Source organism: Periophthalmus magnuspinnatus, chromosome 18 (assembly GCF_009829125.3).
Source record: "Periophthalmus magnuspinnatus isolate fPerMag1 chromosome 18, fPerMag1.2.pri, whole genome shotgun sequence".
NCBI classification, from domain to species: Eukaryota; Metazoa; Chordata; class Actinopteri; order Gobiiformes; family Gobiidae; genus Periophthalmus; species Periophthalmus magnuspinnatus.
In genome coordinates, this window is record NC_047143.1 from 27,600,181 (window position 1) to 27,623,055 (window position 22,875).

Genomic DNA, 22,875 nt, shown 5'->3' on the forward strand with positions numbered 1-22,875 from the left:
TAACCCTGACCATTAACCCCGACCATAACACTAACTCTAACACCAAAACAAACACCGCTCAGTTTCCCCATAAACCTTTAAAGCTGCACTCTGTAACTTCTCTGCTGGAGAGTGGCCACCTGCTTGTCTCAGAGATGCAGATGTTGTTGCTGTGCCTGGAATGTTCCACAGTTTGGCATTATATTTGGATCCACTCTCTGACATGTGATTTTGAACGTCGAGTTTTTACAGTGAACACATGTTTGGGGATCTGTGGTCACCGCTCCACAGATCTGACCCGGTGGCTGACTTGGATCATTGCCGTCACCTGCTTGTTTCCGTGGAGACAGATAGAAGTTTATTGCCATACTGTGGGACATTCCAGGCAAAGCGAAAACATCTCCGTGGAGACAAGCCGGTGGTTTATGGGGAAACTGAATTTGAGTTTTCGTTCTCGATGTTGCCGCTCACTGTCGAGGTCCGTTTGAAAATGTGAAAAGGCGGAAGTGAAGGAGGAGAAGGATATTTGTGCGTGAAACTAGACGCCATCTTGGATCCACAAACGCCATTTTGGATCCACAGACAGACGCCATCTTGGACCCACAGACGCCATCTTGGACCCACAGACGCCATCTTGGACCCACAGACGCCATCTTGGACCCACAGACGCCATCTTGGAACCACAGACGCCATCTTGGATCCACAGACAGACGCCATCTTGGACCCACAGACGCCATCTTGGACCCACAGACGCCATCTTGGAACCACAGATGCCATCTTGGATCCACAGACAGACGCCATCTTGGATCCACAGACTCCATCTTGGATCCACAGACTCCATCTTGGATCCACAGACAGACGCCATCTTGGATCCACAGACTCCATCTTGGATCCACAGACTCCATCTTGGATCCACAGACAGACGCCATCTTGGATCCACAGACTCCATCTTGGATCCACAGACTCCATCTTGGATCCACAGACAGACGCCATCTTGGATCCACAGACTCCATCTTGGATCCACAGACGCCATCTTGGATCTGTTCTTCACTGTTTCACATCTGGCCAAAAACACTCGACCTTTCATTAAGTGATGTCAGAGCGAGTACTGAGCGATATGCAGGAGCGAGTGTCAATCAACCTTTTGGGAAAAAGAAAGCCAAGACATAAAGGTCCTAGATTATGTGTTAAATGGACTTTTAAAACAAAATGAACATTAAACCAGCCCTATTGTGTCTCTACGGTTCTCATCTGTGACTCCTGTGGATCATTCTGTTATAATTTACATATTTTAAATCACAATATTCATCTAAAACAACTTAATAAAAGAAACAAGTCCACTGACAGACTGTGGCGCCCCCTGTGGACAGATGCACGTCACACTACAGCAGCACTTTGTTTTTCATTTGTGCCAAAATGACGACGCGACGCTGCAGAATCCTACAAGTATCAACGATTAAGAAAGTAAAACTGGAGAAGGAAGTGCGGACATCAGAGTGGGCGTGTCCCAGTGGGCGTGGGCGTGTCACAGTGGGCGTGTCACAGTGGGCGTGTCACAGTGGGCGTGTCACAGTGGGCGTGTCACAGTGGAGGTTAAACGGGGGCCGATCGACAAAATGGCGTCTTGAAAATAGTGGATTAAAGATTAAACTCAAACATAAATCAATGAGAAGAAATGACTAGAACATGGAGAAACATCTGAACAAAATCTGCATTTCACCTACCCCCTTGCCCCGCCCACTCCTCTGACTCCTCTGTACAAAAATATGAAGAAGTGAAGACGTCAGAGAGCATTGTTTTAGATGAATATTGTCGTTTAATATGAACAAAATGTAAAATTATGAATGAATTATCCACATCATTTATATAATTTTTAACTTAATACCAGAAAAAAAAGATAATCTGTATAATCTGCAGTCTGGGATTTTTCAGTTTAATACTTAACGATAATAAGATAATTGTAAATGTTAGAATTTTGTGTTGATTTTACTGCATTCAAAACATGTATTTACAGCAGTGGGCGCAAGTTCTTGTTCTCTACTGGTCCACTGAGAAGTAAAATGGTTAACGGCTAAAACAGGCTAACAACAATAGCTGTTAGCTTGAGTAAAGTCAGTAGGGGGCGCTAAAATGAGCCCAACTCCAGGTGTTTTAATGAAGAAACGATATTATAACACGAGTAAAACTGCAAAATGTCGACTTGGCATAAAATCTGACCTTTGACCTGGAGAGACGTGAGAGTTTGGTGAAGTTTGAGTAAATACTGAAATGACTTTAGAAAGTGAAATCATCTGAAAAAAAACATTTACATTTGTTCAACGTTTAGCATCGATTTAGAAGTGAAATATTTAGAAGTTATTTAAATATGAAGCCCAGACGTGGTTTTCAAACTGTCCACAACAAGGACCAGCGTAGACCAGGTTTAGTCCTGGTTTAGTCCTGGTTTAGTCCTGGTTTAGTCCTGGTTTAGGTCTCCCAGTTTGAGTTGTAGTGTAGTCCTGGTCTAGCCCTGGTTCAGACCTGGTCTAGTCCTGGTTTTTGTCCCACTGGTGTCTTGTTACTTCAGTCTGAATGGGAGCGCTGGCTCTTATGTAACTGTCCTGGTCTAGTCCTGGTTTAGTCCTTGTTTAGTCCTGGTTTAGTCCCGGTCTAGTCCCGGTCTAGTCCCGGTCTCGTCTCTTGTGAACAGTTTAAACCCGGGGCTCTGGTGTAAATATTGAGATTGTCTGAAAAGCGAATGTCGTTTTAAATCCGCATGTGCTCGTCTTTTTATGCTCGAACTACGATTGTTTCAAAAGATCTGCCTTTGGTTTAGTCTCATATTTATTTATTTATTAGTTTATTTATTTTTTATTTTTTTTGCAGAAGTTATTGTTATAATTACATCATTAAGTCTGATTTTGTATTTTATTTTAGTGCACGGTGTAACTTTTCCTCCTGGATCAGCTGCAGCCTCCTTGTCTCCATGGAGATGTCACTGCTTTGCCTGGAATATTCCACAGTACGGCATTAAACGTGGGTAATAGTTGCTGGTTTGTTTTATGTAAAGTTCTTTCAAAGATCTGCATTCTCAGCGTCTGACCTGGAACCTGAGCTCGCCTGGTCGTTGTGGCGTCAGCTGCTCGTCTCCACGGAGATAGATAAGTTTAATGCCATATTACGGAACATTCCAGCTGTCACGCAACAAGTTAAACAAATATAAGTCCTATTAGTGAACTACTCAACTAATCAAGATGAATTATGACCTCAGTGTGATCTGTAGAGTTAAAGCTGCCGTCTGTGACCTTATGTGTTTGTGATAGTGCGCCCTCTAGTGGCGGAGCGTGAGTTCACCCTGGCCCAGCTCTAATATAAATGAAGGTTCAATTCTGGGCCCCTAAAGTCCTGGGCCCCGGGACCGCAGACCCCTTTACCCCCCGAGTCGACACCCCTGGACGTGAAAACAAACAGACGCAGACGGAGCTTTAACGAATAAAAGATGTGTTATTTTGAAAAATGAAACAAACAAAATATAAACAAAATCATATCTGAAAGAAAATAAGAAACACAAATGTAAAAACTAGGGACGCACCGATACGATACAATACTGGTATCACATATTGTCGCCGATATGGGCAATTTTGGTGGATCGGATATCGGTCCAGTCGATATCGGTCCAGTCAGTATCGGTCCAGTCGATCCCGTTGTTCTGTAGTTACTCAAATCTCATATTTACCCAGACGCCGTTTAAAGGATCATTTCAGTCTCTAGTATCGGTATCGGAACAGAAAGAGCCGGATCGGTGCGTCCCCAGAGTGATTCCTGAATGTTATCGTTTACATTTTGAATGTGTCACTTTTGTGCGAACTTTTTAAATCGTGCTTCATTTATATTTTTATACATTTATGCTTCTGTCGTTGCCTTTTATTTGTTTATTTCTCAAACTTTATTTATTTGTTTGTTTTATTAAAATGATCTGACATTGAGCAGACTCTTCTTTTGAATGCTGAAATCTGAATGCATCTGAAATGAAATGTGCTTTTTTATTTTTTAAGTGACTTGGTTCAAATTTTAGCCTTAATTATAAATGTTTTTTTTTCAAATAAACTCATGTTGAAAAATGTCTCTCTTTGTCTTCTTCATCGACCAATCACGACGCTGCTCTCGTCCAATCAGGAAGTGTAAATAAAAACTTATGTTATTATTAAATTATAAACCAAAACGGAAAAGTATACGATTTTTATCAAAATTTTCAATCAAATAATGTTACGTTTCAGTGACATGTTCAGTTTATTTTAATTTAGTGATGAGATAATCAAAGAATCAAATTATGGTTAGTGAGTCTAAAGACGAGAGGTCATTATGTTCACGACTAGACAAAAGTTTGGACCATAGACTTTATTATTACGTTTATAGCAGGTTAGCTAGGTTCATAGCTAACCTGTTAGCCGCTGCGCTCCAAACAGGCGCCGTGTCTCACATCATCAGCTGCATTTGAAGAAAACCTACGTCACTTCCGGACCCTGAATTGGGACACGGTCAGGAAGTGATCATGGGACGCACTTCCTGCTCCATCGACTCTGGCTCCAATTCACTTTCTGCGTAAAATCTCTGTCCTCTTTTTGTCTCTGCTGCTTCAGACTCATTTTGGTCTTAAATGTTTGTTTTAACCCTCTATATGATCCTGGGGTTCTTTTTTTTTTTTGTTATTTTGATTTTATTTTTGATTTTATTTATTTTAGTTATTTTTGGGTTTGTTTTTTGTTTTGTTTTTTGTTATTTTGAGGGTTTTTTTTATTATTATTTTTATTATATATAAATTTTTTTGTTGTTTTGACTTTTTTAATTGTTTGTTTTTAGTTATTTTGAGTTGTTTTGTTTGTTTGTTTGTTTGTTTGTTTTGGGGGGGGGGGGGGGGGGGTTGTGTTTATTTTTTGTGTGTTTTTTGTTGTTTTTTTGTAAAACTGTCCCCTCTCTCTGTCTCTGCAGCTTCAGACTCATTCTGGTCTTAAATGTTCGTATTAACCCTCTACATGATCCTGGGGTTTTTATTTCACTTTTGTGTCTGTAAATCAAGATCTGAACATTAATAACAGACAAATCAGGTCCTTCTTTCCCCGAGGTCGCTCCTGTTAGCGTTAGCATTAGCGTTAGCAACAGGTTTGATTGACAGCGTTGCTAAGCTGTACAGGAAGTACTTTCAACAGCCTGGCTCCTGATTGGCTCTGGTTGCTATGACACTTGCCCTTACACCTGCTCTGGCCTCGTTGAGCTTCATTTGGAGCTGAAGCTGTGGCGTCTCACTCAGTCCGTTTCTTCACACAGATGTGGTGTTTCTGTGGACTGAATTTAAAGTCACAAAAAACCAAAACGACATCTGTTTTTTTGAAAGCGTACGATGTTTTTCTGCCCACGTTCGGCAAGTTGAAGCATATCAGTGTCGCTGTGACAGAAACTCGATCTGGGTGTTACTGAAGTGGCACAAACGGGTCCAGGTCTGAAGGGGCCGGACCTCCACCACAGTCTGTCCCTGCGCCGCTAAAACGAGGACAGAGGGTCAGAAACGGGGTCAGAAACACGTGTTTTTATCATAAACATGTTGATGTGATCGACAGAAGCCTGAGTCTGAGTCTGATTCTGCACCGGCGACATGAACCTGCTGCTTTTGGGTCTGATTTTTGGGGCTGGAGTTACCATGACGACAGGTGAGTTTATGACCACATCCACACGGCACAAGAACGAGGACTAGACCAGGACTAGACCAGGACTAGACCAGGACTAAACCAGGACTAAACCAGGATTAGACCAGGATTAAACCAGGACTAAACCAGGACTAAACCAGGATTAGACCAGGATTAAACCAGGACTAAACCAGGACTAAACCAGGACTAAACCAGGATTAAACCAGGACTAGACCAGGACTAAACCAGGACTAAACCAGGATTAAACCAGGACTAGACCAGGACTAAACCAGGACTAAACCAGGATTAAACCAGGTCTAGATATTTCTTCATATTTTCTGTTTCTCTTCAGCTGAAGATGGGACCAAAGCCAAACGAGGTGAGAAAAGTTCAGATCCTTAAATAAAACATGTTTTTTTTTTTGGTTTATTCCGTTGAAACACTTTGTCTTTACTGTAAGTCGCCTCGTGTTTCCACAAACCTGACTCTTACTTGGCCTGGATGTAATGTTCCACAGTACGGCATAAAACCTCTCCGTCTCTATCTCCATGGAGAATGTTCCAAAGTATGGCTTTAAATTTCTGCCGGTCACATGTAAATTCACACAGTGACGGGAGAATACTGCAGTACAATGTGTTTAGAGACAGAATCCTGAATACTGCAGTAAAAGTGTAAAAATGTATTTTGTAAAGTACTCAGATACATGGGCCAATCAGTAGTACTGTCCTCTGAGTACTCTGAGTACTCTGAGTACTCTGAGTACTCTGAGTACTCTGAGTACTCTGAGTACTCTGAGTACTTTTACACAGAGTCACAGTTAAAACACAACATAGGATTAAAAACAGCTTCATGTTTGTGTCACAGTTTGTTCTCCACATTCAGTCACTTTTAAACTGGCCAAAAGTTAAAAGTCACAGACCTTTAACCTCCTGAGACCTGAGCTCTTGACATTCTTTATGAATTTGTCTTTGTTATTTGGGCTGATTGGGACCTGACGATGTAAAAACAAAGAATTATCTTTTTACATTATGTAGTTGATGTAAAACAAATGTCCTCATATGTGACATTTTACTCATTTTGATAAAACATTTGAATAATGATTTGCAAAAACTATTTATTATGACCCTGAACACAGCAACATTTGTCCTAAATGTAAAAACAAAATGAGAAACAACAATTGTGCCTCTTGGAACAAAGTGTCTCATGTGAAGAGCTGCAGACAGGAGACAAAAAAAAAAAAAAAAATTCTAAACATTCTAAACTGTTAAAAATGAATATATATAATATATTTACATTGTTGCTGTTCTTGTTGCTGTTATTCTTCTTCTAAAAATTTGCACTGTGGAATAGACAAGCCAAAAACGTGTTGTCCACATATGAGGACGCCAGGTCTCAGGAGATTAATATGTAGAATAAATAAATACAAATACTAACAATGATCATCCTCATCCTCTTCATCATAATAAAAGCCTTGTGTTCCAGTCAGCAGAGCGTTGTGTAACCCTGGGACCTGGTGTCCCTTTGGAGGACGGACCTACATCTTTATATCTGTCCCAAGGCCGTGGGCGTTTGCTCAGGTAACACACACACGGCTCTGTGCACGGACCACAGACTTTATATAAAAGGACAGAGTGAACCCGCCGCCGCGCTCCAAACAGGAAGTGATCATGGACGCACTTTCTGCTCCATCGACTTCACTTTCACTCATCATTCTGGTCTTAAATGTTCGTATTAACCCTCTACATGATCCTGGGGTTTTTATTTCACTATTGTGTCTGTAAATCAAGATCTGAACATTAATAACAGACAAATCAGGTCCTTCTTTCCCCGAGGTCGCTCCTGTTAGTGTTAGCAACAGGTTTGATTGACAGCGTTGCTAAGCGCCCGCTCCCTCACTCCTGATTGGCTCTTTGGTTGCTATGACGTTCACGATTGGAATTCCAAATATGAAACTCTGCTCTAAATCGTCCCTTGAGCTTCATTTGGAGCTGAAGCTGTGGTCACTCAGTCACTTCTTTTTACAGTCTGTGGGTAAAACTAAAGCTAAAGTATTGGAGTATTCATGTGTGAGTAAAGTAATTGTAATGAGGTTAATTGTGTTGACTCAGCTTCAGTGTCAGAGTCTGGGCGGGAGTCTGGCCGTGATTCAAAACAGAGAAACAAACGACTTTCTGAGAAGTCTCTCCTCACGGATGGACTCGTGGGTCGGATTCTCGGACGCTCAGTTGGTGAGGTTTTTTTTTTACAGTTATAATTATGTCATAAAACACACAGAACATAAAGGACGTGTGTTTCAGGACGGAGTTTGGCTCTGGATAAACAGTGAACGAATCCGCTTCACAAACTGGTGCAGAGCAGAACCCAACAACTACGGAGGCAAACAGGACTGTGCCGTCATCAACTACAACGGTCCTGAAGGGAGGGGTTTAGACCTGGTTTAGTCCTGGTTTAGTCCTGGTTTAGTCCTGGTTTAGTTCTTGTTTAGTCCTGGTTTAGTCTTAGTTTAGTCCTAGTCTAGTCCTGGTCTAAACTGGCACATTTCTGTCCCACAGGTGAGAACTGCTGGGACGACTCCGACTGCACGACCCCTCGACCTTATGTCTGTGAGAGGAAGTGACATCACGACCCCTGGCTCAGTCCTGGTTCAGTCCTGGTTTAGACCTGGTTTAGTCCTGGTTTAGTCCTGGTTTAGACCTGGTTCAGTCTTGATGGACAGGTCTCTATTTTTACAATATTTAAATCCAGACTCAAACGGTTCTGTTTAGTTTTGCAAATGACACAAAGGATTTTATTCTTTATTCTTTTCTCTTTAAATGTTTCTTTTATGATTATTATGATGATTATTTATGTTTTATTTGTTGTGCTGTGATTTCAGTGTCTTTCTTATTTTGTAAAACACTTTGAATTACTTTGTGCTGTAAAAATAAACTCAAACTTGACACGATTCTGTCCAAAAGTTCAGCTCAGACGACACATAAACACATTATTTAAGTGTGTCCACATATTTCTGACACTTTAAACTTTATTTCAACAAAATAAGTCTTTTCTTATCATTTTATTTGTCTGATTTAACCTCTGTGACATTAGAGGATGATTTACAACCTGAAAGTCAAAATTTAAACTTAAAAATGGCCAAACTTTATTAATTTGATTCCGTGCTCGTACTTAAAGCTGCACTATGGAACTGCTTTGCCTGGAATGTGACACAATATGGCATTACACTGATCTGCCTCACATTCAGTCCATGTTTCTACTGCTGTAAAATCCCCAAAAATCCTGGCGTGATCTGATCTGTAACTCGACCTGAGAGCGTCACTCGCTTGTCTCCATGGAGATTGATAAATGCCATACTGTGGGACATTGTAGGTACACCTTTATCAGAAACATTAGTGCAAATTTAAGTTTTCTATTTGCATAACCGAAGCTGTCCGTGTCATCTGACGCTCTTCAAACTGTCACGAAATAAAATAAAGGAAATTAAATAAGAGACTCACACAAACACAAACACACACTCATGTTTATACTTTTACTCAAGCAGGAGTAAAAATATTCTGTGTACTTTTACTCAAGCAGGAGTAAAAGTATTCTGTGTACTTTTACTCAAGCAGGAGTAAAAGTATTCTGTGTACTTTTACTCAAGCAGGAGTAAACGAGGCTTCACACGTCGCTAAACTCACAGAAACATAGAGTTATACAAACGACAGAGTGTTTACACATGAGTCACTGTGAGGACCACGGCGTCCACATCCGGCTTCAGGTATCAGGAAAACACCTAAAGTTTACTCACGTCGTCACGTCATCTACAGCTGAATCGTGTCACGCAAACCTCCGCACAAACCTCCATCACGTTAAAAAAACAAACATAAAGAATCAGAAATGACGCTGAACAAACACGACGGAGGCTCTCGAGTGTCTACAACCAGCAAAGAAACACGTGGAAGAGGTTTGGAGCAACGACACATCCTGGAAAATACAACGAAAACAGAAAAGCTCAAGCTAAAGTCTCAACGGCTCGACGGGTAGAGTCAGCACATCTACTATCAGGGCCGTTTGTGGTGAAAAAACAGACCTCAAGACAAAAGTGTCTCTCCTCAGTCGGTGATAAGGGCCTTTCCCTCTGGAACGTATTCTGCCATATTTGGTTCAGAAGGTCTGTTTGAAAAAGCCTGTAGCGTTTCAGAGCTAGCTGGTTAGCATAGTTAGCTCCGTGCAGAGTCACCATGGAGACGAAATCACACAGTCCAACAGTTGTAGTATAGTAGTTTTATTTAAATTCTGTGGTTGACGTTTACAGTGAAGTCATAATCTGGTGATGTGGTTTGTCTCATCCACCAACCCGAAGGTCAACGGTTTGATTCCCGCTTGGACAGAGTTGTGTCTTTAGGCCACGTGTTTGACTGTTCTGATGGTATAAATATGTATCTATGTACGTTCATTTGTCTTTTATTTATTTATTTACTTTGAGGACTGTGCACAATCAATTCAATAATCTAAACCTTTTGATTCAAGACGACACCTCTGTTATTTTATATCTTTTTAAGGTTTTTACTATTAGAAATTCCATAACACGTTTGGCGTCACGAACAGGATCATCGCGCAGGTGGGACGATTTTTAGGTACTGATCTCCACAAACACACTTCTTATCACCCTGAATCTGCAGACATGGTAGAAAGAGAAAAGGGCACGGTGAAAGACAAACTAGATCACTTCTTTATTATTTTATATCATTTTAAGGTTTTTACTATTAGAGATTCCACAACACATTAAACGCCAAAGTTGAATAAACTGCCACAAAACAGACATCAGTGACCTCTGTGACCTCATACATCAGTGACCTCTGTGACCTCATACATCAGTGACCTCTGTGACCTCATACATCAGTGACCTCGTGACCTCAGGCGTGACCAGAGCAGATGAAAGTGGATCTGGGTGTTTCTGAAGTCAAACAGTGATGTGACACCTGCAAATAGATCAACCCAAACAGATCGCAGAGACGGGAGGATGAACTTCAGGTATAAAAGAGGAGAGCGAGGTCCGACGCCTCAGACTGAGCCGATCCTCAAACAGGTGAGTCTAGTCCCTCACAGCTCTCCACCGCAGAGATCTGATCAGGAACTTTTTGAAATGATTGCTATGTTTTTGATGTTTGTGTAATAAACATGTTCTTCTGATCTACAGGAGCGTGGGTTTTATCGTCTGCGTCGTCGCCATGAAGCTGCTGGTTTTGTGTCTGCTCTTTGGGGCTGTAGTTACCATGACAACAGGTCAGTTTAAAAGGAACTGTATGCAACATTTTGATTTTATATGCCATAAACATGACCTGACTGTTAGTTGGTGATTTGGTTTAAGACAGTTATCTGATCAGAATGAGCCTCATGAGTCTCATTTGGGTTCAGTGCTGAATTTCAGTTGATTTAAACCTAAACCCCAGACCCTGCACCAATCAGGACTCAGTGCTAGTGCAGCCCCTGCAGCTCAGGGAGTGAATCTGGAGGCTCTGGACACAGGTCTGTCCATAAACTGAGAATGAGACACACCTGTATGTGTCCATCTGCAGGTCAAGCCTCTGGACACAGGCTCAGATGTGATTGTTTTGTAAAACAGTCTGAGCGCAGGTTAAAGTCAAATGTTCAAACCCACTGTTAAATATATTTACTTTGTGTTTCATGTTTTTGTCCCACAGCAGAGAAATCTGAGGACGAGATGAACTCTGGAGGTGAGTCCCCTCCACACACACAGGGGGCAGTAGTGAGTGTCCTTCAGAGGATGAAGTACTCCATTTAGTTACTTTAGTACAAGTACAAATACAGAGGTAAAGAGTTACTCAAGTGAAAGTATTAAAGCACTTGTTAAAAAATGTACTTTAAGAGTAAAAAGTCTAAGTATTTCCATCAGTGCTGTTCATTTGTTAAATTGTAAATGTAGAGAAATTGATTCAAAATGATTCGTATTTTGTTCAACAGAAAAAACATGAATCATTTTAAATCAAAATCTCCACATGTACAATTTAACAAATGAACAGCTCTTGTGTGTAATTAATTTAGTTTTGATCAAAGCTGAAGCTTAAACTCCAAAACCATGAGTAAAATATATTAATGTGACTAAACGGAGAAATAAAAATGCTTTATATTTTTCTCCTGCAGAAATCGCAAACCCAGAGTCAGAGTTTGGGACCGACCTGAGTGAAGGTGAGTGTGGCGCTTAAAGGGGCGGTACCTGCGGTTTAAACTGTTTGCGGACGTCCAAAGTTACTCTTCACTCTTCTTATGTATCCAGAGCATCCTAACTATTCACCCTGATGAGTTTATAAGCTCTTTTCCCAACTCTCAGAGACCAGAGTGGAGTTTGATTTTGAGCTCAAGCAGCTCCTTGTAAAATATATCTGAAGTGGGACCAGAACAAAATGGAAACAGGGTCTTTAAAGAGACTCTTTGTTTTTAAAAGTTACTTCCAAACTCCTTTGTTCAACTAAAGTGTAACAATCTGTTTTTCCAGCAGAAGAGAGCGACGCTGCACAAACAAGTAAGCACAATGTGACATAATCAGACCTGCAGCAATAAATAATAAACATATTTGTGAATGACTTTTCAGCCCAAAGTTCCTGCTGTCGTCCAGGAGTGTGGTGCAGCCGCGGATCGAGCCGTTATGTTTACATCCCCAGTGCCAGACCCTGGGCTCATGCTCAGGTAACACACAGACTAACACAGTTTAATATATATACGTCTGAATGTACACACTGCTCCCTACAGGGGGCGATATTTAGGGGTCATGCCATTTTTAGTACTGTCTGAATGTCCAGTGTGCGGACAGACAGGTAGGAGACAACCAGGCAGCTTCCAAAAACAACAACATAGTCACTCGGACACAGAACAAAGCAACTGTAGAACAAAAACACTGAAAAAAGTGAACTTGTCCTGTGGAACCAAACGCAGCTACTGACAGGAGACGTATCAACGACAAACCGGCGAGGAGCAGATGAGAAACTGGGCGTCTTATACTGCAGGTAACGAGGGAAATTGTATCCAGGTGTGTCAGCTGTCAGCTCAGTTAAGCGACGCCCCCAAGTGGGCGGAGACACAGAAGGGAGGGGAGGAGCCTGACTGAAGGAGGATAAAGAAGTAAAGTCTTAGTATAAAACAAAGATTGTGTAGATTTAAAAGTCTCTGTTTCTACAGCTGCACTGTCAGGCTCTGGGAGGAACTCTGGCCGTGATCGCTGACTCTGCAGAAAACGAGTTTCTGAAGAGCGTCGCTCGGGGGCAACGTGCCTGGACCGGTATCTCTGACGCCCAACAAGTGAGTCACTTTAACGTTAATGACTTTTGACCATTCATTTCATGTTCACAAAATAACAATTCGATTTTTTTAGGAGGGGATCTGGCTCTGGATAAACGGCGACCGGGTCACCTTCACTAACTTTTGCCAGGGAGAACCTAACAACCAAAGCCCTGGGCAGCACTGCGCCCTCATCAACATGTCGAGTAAGTCACCAACAGAAACAAACACAAAGGTTCAACTGATGCTCTGCAGCTGATGATGCAACATTCACTCGTACACACCACAGACTGTGGACTATAGTGTCTGATACGAACATTAATAACAGACAAATCAGGTCCTTCTTTCCCCGAGGTCGCTCCTGTTAGCGTTAGCAACAGGTTTGACTGACAGCGTTGCTAAGGGCCCGCTCCCTGTTAAACCAGTAGTGTGAGCAGGAAGAGGCGTTACCTTCATCAGCCTCACTCCAGATTGGCTCTTTGGTTGCTATGATACTTGTGGACGGAATTCCAAACACATAATAATAATAATAATAATAATAATAATGTATTTTATTTACACGCGCCTTTCAAAACACCCAAGGACACTGAACAAGATAAAATTAGATAAAAACATACAAATACAATAAAACATGACAAGAAACTGATAGATAAAAGATGTGTGATTGTTACAAGAGACAGGACAGACTGAACAGGGGAGTTTTGAGTCTGGATTTGAAGAGTGGAAGAGTCTAAGGAGATCAGGAGGGAGAGAGTTCCAGAGCTGAGGGGGCAGAGCAGCTCAAAGCCCTGGTCCTCATGGTCACACGTCGGGCAGAGGGGACAGTGAGCTGGAGAGAGGAGGAGGAGGAGCGGAGAGGAGGAGCAGTGTGGAGGAGGTCACATATGTATGAAGGGGCGAGGTTGTGTGTTGCTTTGAAGGTGGTAATTAGTATTTTGAAGTGAATTCTCTGTTTTATGGGGAGCCAGTGGAGTTGTTGTAGGACGGGGCTGATGTGGTGGACAGTGGGGGTCCGTGTTATGACCCGGGCTGCAGAGTCTGAAGGAGTTACAGTTTCTGGACGGATTTATTGGGGAGAAATCAATGTGGGAAGTTACAAGGCTGTGGACTAGAACGGCAGTGGTCCCATGATCCCACGCTCCGATTCCGGTCCTGTCCATGCCTTGGGGAAGGATGGACAGTTGAGTCGTTGATGTTGATTGAGAAGCCGTTAGATTTGGAGAGAGTGGATGGGGTGCCTACTAGGAGGACTTCTGTTTTGGAACTGTTTAAACAGAACTCTGCTTCAAATTCACCCCTATACCTGCTCTAGCCTTGATGAGCTTCATTTGGAGCTGAAGCTGTGGGTGATGTCACAATCAGTCCACTTCTTTATACAGTTTATACATAAATTAGACTTGAGTACTCATAAGTGCTAATGCTAATGGCTATAGAACAGAATACAGGCCACTGGCTCTGGTGTTCTCAAATCTTCCCAGACTAGCCAAGTTGCTAAGTGGATGGTAGCATTAGCATGGTACGCTTCTCCTTCCCAGCATCACGGCTCTGCAAAGCTTGTATCATTGTCTTGTATCATTGTCTTGTATCATTGTGGTTAAGACTTATTTCTTCCATGTTTGTTCCACAGATCAGAAGTGCTGGGATGATGAGTTCTGTAAAGACAGTCTTCCTTATGTCTGTGAGAGGAAGTAGCTCCACAAACATAAACCCTGATTTAAGCACAACTCCAATCAACTCCATCAGTTTTTCTTTTTCCTGCTGAGGCTTAAAGGCGTGAGAGGGTCCGATGGGAGAGGAGGAGGTGAGGTCTGCTCTGAGGTCCTTGTACCTCACACAGACCTGGAGGAACGGATTTGAAAGATGCTTTGACTTCACTGTTCTTTTTCTGTCAAATGTGATTAAAACGCTCAAGCATTCAAACATGTTATGTCATTTTTTTTTCAGTCCCAGGACTAAAATCTGAATGAATATTTGAATATCATGTAATGGTTTTGATGTGGTCAGAACCTGCTTCTGTCCTCTATGGCTCTGAGAAGAAATACATATGTTGATAACGTTTTATAACAACTGCACTAAAAAAACACAAAGAAAGACTTGAGTCATAATGAGCAAATATTTTATTAAGAAGGATTCAGGGTTCATAACTGTCTTAAAGTGGTACATGTATTTTCCTCACCCAAAAAGGTGTAAATATCAACCACAGACTGTATAAAGAAGTGACTGAGTCTGACGTCACCCACAGTGTTCAGCTCCAAATGAGGCTCATCGAGGCTCGAGCAGGTATATGAGATGATTTGGAGCCAAGTTTTGTATTTGAAATTCTGATCATGAGAGTCATAGCAACCAAAGAGCCAATCAGGAGTGAGGCTGTTGAAGGTAACGCCCTGTGGTTAGCAACAATTGCCGTGTCCCAATTTGACAGTTGCACACTTTCCTTCGTGTCCTTCTATATCTCATCATGCATCACTTCTTCTACAGGAGAAAATGGAGTCCGCTGCTGCGACGGAATACACTTTTAAATGTAAGTACTGGTGTCCCTCACCTACAACAGTGCTACATGAAACTGCTAAAATGTGAATAAAAATCAGCAATAAAAAAACAGCTGCTAGGCGACGTAACGTAAGCGGCAGTAATGTAAGCGCACCTACAGTCCCAGTTCAGTAAGGCCTTTGCGGTCCACGGAGGAGTACACCTTTGTCGACCGGGCCCTTCGAACGGAGCAGCCGTTGAACTGGGACACGGTAACTGTCAATCAAACCTTTTTGCTAACACTAGTGAGAGTCACCAAGGCATCTGATTTGTCTGTTATAATGTTCATATCTCGATATCTCCTGTTTGGAACGTAGCAGCTAGCACGTTAGCTACGTCCATTTATATAAACAGTCTATGTTTTTAAACCAAGTGAGGACAGAAAAATCCATAATATATCTTTAACTGGAATTAAGCGTAGAAATAATCAAGGCCCCTGTGTTTCCCTCATTTTTAACATGTGGACTAAAGTACGGGAACACTTCTCCTTTAAAATCTGCTTCAGTAAAAGAGTACATATGAGCTTTATCCATCACATTGTAAAAAGACAGCAGCCCTTCGTCGTAATCTAAAAACACCCCCACCTTCTGCGGCTTGTGCTTCAGCTGCACAAAGACAGGGGGCGCTGTCAGGGCTGCATACTTATCCCCCTCATAGTGCACTATAGCCCAGTACCCTTCGTCTGGGCTCAGTGTTAGCTTCCCTTTGCGGTTAGCTTTAGCCAATGCTACGCCCAGGTCCCAGCCGCTCTTGCCCCCGACCTGCACTTCCCAGTAGGCCCTGGAGCCGCTGTCCTGCCCCTCAGACCCCAGGATGCTCCCGAAAACATCAAATCTCTTCACATCGTCGCTGACTTCCTGCTCTGTTTCTCCGTCGATCACTTCTTTTTGGTCTTTGGACAGAACCAGGCGTTTGTGGCTTGAGTTCGGGTCGAGGGTCACATCCACTGCCAAAGAGAGGTCAAAGTTCAAGTGCTTTATTTGGCATTAAGGTTAAGTAGATAAGTTCTTCGTCACTTTTTGAGTTGAGAGGAAAGTTTTTCACCTTCTCTCCATCTCCTGGAGTCACCGTGTTGGTTTTCTTGGTTTTGGCTCATCACTATCGTTAAAATGTATGTACGAGTCAAAAGCCCACGTTTACAAGGAACTAGAAGACACTTTTGTTTTGTAAGATATTAAATTAACACCAGGTAACTTTGTGGCTTCCATGGAAACAGACATTTAAAACCACACTTGTGAACATTCTCCATAGAGATAGATGTTTTATACCATACTGTGGATTATTAGACCCAAAAGGAACAACATTTCCATGGAAACAAGCAGAAGGACGCCTTCCTCCAGGCCAAATAAGAGTCAGGTTTGTGGAGCGGTGTTTCTGTGTTTTTCAGTGCAATAACAACATCCAAAAGTGGGGCTTAACTAAAAACCTGGTCTATTTTATCTTAATACATCAGTTAAAATGTCTTTGTGAAAATATAATAAAGAATGTGCATTTTCCTATGGTTCATGTCTCTCTTCATTCAGTTCTCATTATCTGCAGTTCTTAGATTGGGCTCACGGTGGCGTAGCACAACAATAATGTCTGTGCTCCACTCGGGTCAATGGGGAATTTAGTTTAGTAGTGACGCTTCCTCTCACTTACCAAAAATATATTGGATCCCGAGTATTCAAAGGACTCACCTGCAAATTCCGTAATCCTCTTGAGTTCTACAAAGAAAATCAAACAAACCTTTAGTGAAAAACATGAATAAACATGATTTTGAGGTTGTTCTGAGTCTGTGCGTGCTTGTATCGTACCCAGAGCCGTGAGCTTGTCCAGATGACCCTGAATCTGCTCCATCGCTGCAGCTGTAATTTTTCTTAAAGAGCCAAAATTTATGCAAGTGTCCAGCTCCACGGCCGCCCAGTCTTTGACCCCAGGTTCTTTTACGGAAGGATATTTCTTCATCATCAAGAAAAACAAAAACGAAAAGTCAAACTAATGCAGCTATTCCTGCCAGACACCCCAAAAGATCCCCAAAAGACCCCAGCAGACCCCAGAAGATTCCAACAGACCCGAGAAGACCCCAAGAGACCCCAAAAGACTCCAGAAGATCCCAAAAGCCCCCAACAGACCACAGAAGACCCTAAAAGACTCCAGAAGATCCCAAAAGCCCCCCAAAAGCCCCCAACAGACCACAGAAGACCACAAAAGGCTCCAGAGGATCCCAAAAGACCCCAACAGACTACAGAAGACCCCAACAGGCCCCAAAAGACCCCAGAAGATCCAAAAAGACCCCCAAAAGATCCCAACAGACGAGAGAAGACTCCAGAAGGTATCAAAAGACCCCAGAAGATCCCAAAATAGCCCAGAAGACCTCAAAAGACCCCAAAAGACCCCAAAACCTGGTCTCTGAGAGTTGTGGAAAGCTCTTCTAAACCCATCGTGGTGAATAGTTAGGATGTTCTGATGCATAAGGTCAGTGACCTTGGACCATTACCAACTGTTTCAAATGAACTAGTTCTATTTTTCACATTTTTAAGACACTCAAAATCAGCTACACCTCCTTAAGAAGATCTCACTGATCACTGACAATTCCAAATAACTATATTTAGATCTTGATTAAACTCCGGTTAAGTTTGACTTCTTGGTTTGACTGAAAATCATCGCAAAACGAGGCTAAAACTTGTGTTGTCGCTATGGACGCTCAGATCTGATGCTTTTGTCAGATATCGGAGCTGATACTGAAACATTTGCTGGATCAGATATCGGCTTGCAGATATCGGTCCAGTCGATATCCTGGTTGGACACATAAACTGATGTAATAAGATAATTTACAGGTCGTAGTCGGAGCAGAACTTTTATTCATGCAAAGTTGTTCTGTTGTTACTTGAGAGAGAAATAACATCTACATAACACATTTGGATCACTTTAATCTTATTTTATTTTCGTTTAAAGGAAATAAAAGCTGTTTTTAGTCTCTGGTATCGGTTGATATCAGCAGATACTTTAAGCTTTAGTATCAGTATCGGTATCGTAACTGAAAACCCTGGATTGGTGCCTTGTTCTCACCTGCAGAAACAGCACATGATCCTCAAACGCAGATATGTGATTGAGTTCGCTGATGGTCATCTCCAGCGCGGTCACTTCGGTCTGCAGTGTCTCACACAGATCAGTGGCCTCCTGGGTCAGACGCTGCCTCCTCTCCTCCACCGGTCTGAGCGCGTTGGCCTGAGCCGCTTCTAATGCGGCCAACGCCGCGGAGAAGACGGCGTCAATGTCCCACCACTCAGCGTCCAACAGATCCTGAAGTCCAGGGACAAGAGTTAAAAACATCAGGTGACCAGCAAGGATGGTCCAGCAGGGCGAGACAGGCATTTCTCTCAGGGCTGATTCACACCTGAAAGTCTGCACCAAGAATGGAACTAGAATGTGACAAGTCTCTTTTCTGGACTTTTGAGCAATCGGACTTTCCCTGTAATTGTCTCTGATGTTGTCATGACAATGAGAGCACACCTCATGAATGAGGAACATCGAGGAGCTGAAAAGTCTAGATTTGGGAAGTAAGTCAAGACTTTTGTGACTGTGATTGGCTAAAGACAGATTGACTGGAGAATAGACCAATCAGAAGCAGCATTAGGCGGGTTTAAAGAGTTATTAATACTTAATTGTTTTAGTCCAGACAATGTGGATGCTCCAGAACCATAACCCCTAACCCAGAGGAGCATTCACACCTGGACTTTGGACCAAAACAAAGTTCTACAGTGTGAAAGCCCCTCAGCCTGGCCACCTCCTCTTAGAGACTTATTTGCCTTTTTTCCATCTTTCTTACTTCATAGAAAGTTGTAAAAAATAAAGAAAAAACACTAAATGAGACAACGTGTCCAAACTTTTGACCGACAAACTTAGTGAACACTCGGTTCTGTCTAGCTCTGTTGGGTCCTGTCGGGTCCTGTCTGGTCCTGTTGAGCTCTATCGAGTCCTGGCGGGTTCTGTCAGGTTCTATCAGGTTCTATCTGGTTCCACACACCTTGCAGCTTTTCAGAGAGGCATTGACGTCCTCCATCTTGGTCTTCCTCTTCACGATGCTCTCTTTCAGGTCCTCGATCGTGTTCATGAGTTTTGCCTGTTGAAAGACGCCATGTTGAATATAGAAATAAAAATAAAAACAAATACATTTATTTTGAGTACTTTTCAAAAACCTGCTCAAGTGTGAACAATCAGAGAGAAATCAGATTACCATTTCCATAATCCGATTACCCCAGAAATCAGATTATGACCAGCTCTGACTGTGTTTACCTTCTTGTTGGTCCACTCGTCTTCTGTGGACACCACCCCCTGCTCTCCATACTCCATACACAACACACAGATGCACTTGTTCTGCTTTCTGCTGTACAGCTCCAGGGGGCGCCCATGAGTCAGACAAGCCCTTTGGTCCAAATCCTCCACCGGATCCACCAGTTTGTGCCCCTTCAACCTGGAAGTGAGCAACTGTGTCAAAACTGAACGAGGCAAAGGTACAGTAACAGGTTTAGCAGGGAGCTAACGGGCTGCTACACACCTGCCGTTAGCTGCGTGTGTTTGGAGGTGCTCGTCACAGTACGAGACGAGGCAGATCAGGCAGGACTTCGTGGCGGCCATCTTGGTGCAGATGTTGCAGGGTACTTGTCCTGGTCTCCCCCTGAACCTCCTCGGATCACATTCTTCCTCCTCCCTCTTTTTCCTCTCTTCTTCTTGTTGTCTCTCCCGCTCTCTCCTCTCCTCCTCCTCCTCCTTTCTCCTCTTCCACACCTCCATCTCCTCTCTCACTCTCCTCCTCATCTCCTCCTCCTTTCTCCTCTTCCACACCTCTATCTCCTCTCTCACTCTCCTCCTCATCTCCTCCTCTCTCTCCCTCCTCCTCAGCTCCTCCTCTTCTCTCTCTTTCTTTATCTCCTCTATCACATTCCTCAGTACGATGTTCACGTCAGGTGTTCTCTGTAAGTAGTTGTTGCACAGAGGACATGCTGAGGTGTTCAGTCTTAAGGCCCTGTCCAGACATCTTCTGCAGAAGGAGTGACCACAGCTGGTGGTGACCGGCTCCACAAACATCTCCATGCAGATGGAGCAGTTGAGCTGCCTCTCCAGAGGGTCAGCAGGAGGGGAAGGGGCAGTACTGGAAAAACTGGACGCCATGTCTGAAAAAGGAAAATTTAGTTTTAGTGAAGGCCTGTTTTCTGCACTAAACCAAAGAACGTCTGTGTGACCCTCAGTCGGTCAGGACTGATCCAGAGTGAAAGGAAATTCAACTCTGGACAAATGTTTTAGACTGAAGACGTTTGGCTGCTCGTCCAAGCTGCTTCTTCAGTTCTGGTCAGATCACTGCTGGACACTCCTTATATCTGTCTGAAGGAGGAGATCACTACACTGAAACTTTAAACAGTTTATTGTTTACAGTTTCAGCCTAAATGTGCTAAATGTGCCTGCATTCAGCCCTAATGGCCCTAATGGCTCGGTTTATTGTTCTCTTTGTTTGAGAGATGAGTTTATGTGCTCCCGTTTAAGCCATGGCAACTGTCCTCCATCGTCATAGCAATTAAGCAATTCAAATCAAAATATTCTATCTGTAGAATGGGGAAAGGTCCTCGCCAGGTCCTCATAAAGTCCGTCAAATCAGGAAGATCTGTGGTGTTAAACACGTCCCTCTCAAATAACATCACAGTCACAAGGTAGCTAGCATTAGCATTAGCATTAGCCAACAGTTTTTCAGTGAGTCACTCTCACGTTTTTGTGTAAAATCAAACTCCTAAACAGGACCATGAGCTCAGACTGACCAGCGGGAACGACCTCAGGGAAAGAAGGACCTGATTTGTCTGTTTTTAATGTTCAGATCTTGATTCATAAACACAATTGTGTGAAAAAAATATGTCATGTGTCAGTGGAGTTGGAAGTGCGCCCATGATCACTTCCTCTTTGGAAAGCAGAGGTTAGCAGTTTAGCCATGTCCATTTCTATAAACACTGTATGATGCAGACGTCCATCTATTTATGTTCATAAAAGATTTGTAATAGTTAAATATTGACATCTGCATGTGACCAACAAAACTGAGCTTTCACCAAACACACAAGAACAGACAAGACAATCAGTGAAATCAGCCTGTACAGAGTGAAATCTGTACAGAGTGAAATCTGTACAGAGAGTGACATCGTCCTATACAGAGAGTGAAATCTGTGTGTACAGAGTGAAATCGGGGCGACAGTGGCTCAGTGGTTGAGTGTTGGTCCCCAAATCGAAGGTCAGAGGATCGAGTCTCGCTCGGACCAAGTTCTGTCATTGTGTCCTTAGGCAAGACACTTCACCCACATTGCCTAGTATGAAAGTGTTGTGTGTGTGTGTGAATGACAGGTGGAGGTCAGAGGGGCCGATGGCGCAGATTGGCAGCCTCACTTCTGTCAGTCTGCCCCAGGGCAGCTGTGGCTACAATAGTATCTCATCATCACCAAGTGAAATAAATGAATAATGAGTCTAGTGTAGAGGCTTTGACAAGAGCATTACAAGTGTAAGACATTATTATTAATATTATGAAATCAGCCTGTACAGAGTGAAATCAGTACAGAGAGTGAAACTGTCCTGAGTCCCGAGTCTATCTGAGCATATACATTATATATACACAAACATATATATATATATATATATATATATATATATATATATATATATATATATATATATATATACACTCAGTGGTTATTAAAGAAAAAGTTAGATAACTCTACTAAACATTTGTTGTAGTATAAAAGTATAAATTGTGTCCAGACTGGACTGGTCACATGTCCAGACGGTGTCTCTCTCCTGCAGTGTGGACTTTACCCACATCATTAAAATAAACTAAATAAAGATGTAACATGTAATAATAAATCCTTCTGTAATAAAAGCTGGTGTTCTTACCTTAAACTCTGCAGCTCAGACCTCAGACTCTGATCAGTTTCATTTCTGCTTAAACTCCTCCCTCCACAATCTTTTTTCTTTTTTTATTCACTGTTGTGTCAAATGCAAATAATGAGTTTTGTTTTCCTCTTTAAGGCGTGTCCTGCCGAGATAAACCTGTTCTGTGTTGATGTGGTTAAATGCTCTGCCAACACAGACATTCTTTCATTTATATCATATTTAAAGGTGCACTGTGTAACTTTTCCTGTCAGGTCTGCCACAAACACACCCAGAGCTGTGTTTTGTTTCATTCACACACGTTTAACAAACAAACCTGCAGATTTAGACCGAGTTATTTTTCTCTCGAACTGAAAACACTCTGTTCCACCTTGTGATGTCATCATGTGGTGATACAGGAAGTGCTCCACTGTGTTTTTAAACTCCACACACCTTCATTTATAGAATCATTTGGATCATTTCAGTCCTGGAGTTGTCTCTTATCTCGACTGAACTAAAGGTAAAAGGAGGAGTTAACATGAAAACTACC

The 22,875-nt window shown here is 42.4% G+C and overlaps 2 protein-coding genes and 1 long non-coding RNA gene across 3 annotated transcripts; 2 read left to right on the top strand and 1 right to left on the bottom strand.

Annotated features, from left to right (window-relative positions):
* Nucleotides 1–5,608: 5,608 nt before the first annotated feature.
* On the top strand, nt 5,609–8,256 carry LOC129457086 (ladderlectin-like). The gene is made up of 6 exons (XM_055228912.1): nt 5,609–5,663; nt 5,992–6,018; nt 7,122–7,216; nt 7,748–7,867; nt 7,937–8,048; nt 8,192–8,256. Exons 1-6 carry the CDS (start codon nt 5,609–5,611, stop codon nt 8,254–8,256), a joined length of 474 nt encoding a protein of 157 aa, XP_055084887.1.
* Nucleotides 8,257–10,687: 2,431 nt separating this feature from the next.
* On the top strand, nt 10,688–11,356 carry LOC117386406 (uncharacterized). The gene is made up of 3 exons (XR_008649106.1): nt 10,688–10,707; nt 10,819–10,904; nt 11,324–11,356. It is a non-coding gene; the product is annotated as an uncharacterized LOC117386406 (long non-coding RNA).
* Nucleotides 11,357–15,003: 3,647 nt separating this feature from the next.
* Nucleotides 15,004–22,416, bottom strand: LOC117386320 (nuclear factor 7, ovary-like). Its single transcript, XM_055229151.1, has 8 exons — nt 22,350–22,416; nt 19,984–20,599; nt 19,722–19,899; nt 19,453–19,548; nt 18,495–18,728; nt 17,240–17,384; nt 17,123–17,149; nt 15,004–16,389 (listed from the first exon to the last, which is right to left on the bottom strand). The coding sequence occupies exons 2-8, from the start codon at nt 20,595–20,597 to the stop codon at nt 15,845–15,847; spliced, it is 1,839 nt and encodes a 612-aa protein (XP_055085126.1). The 5' UTR covers nt 20,598–20,599; nt 22,350–22,416; the 3' UTR covers nt 15,004–15,844.
* Nucleotides 22,417–22,875: the final 459 nt, after the last annotated feature.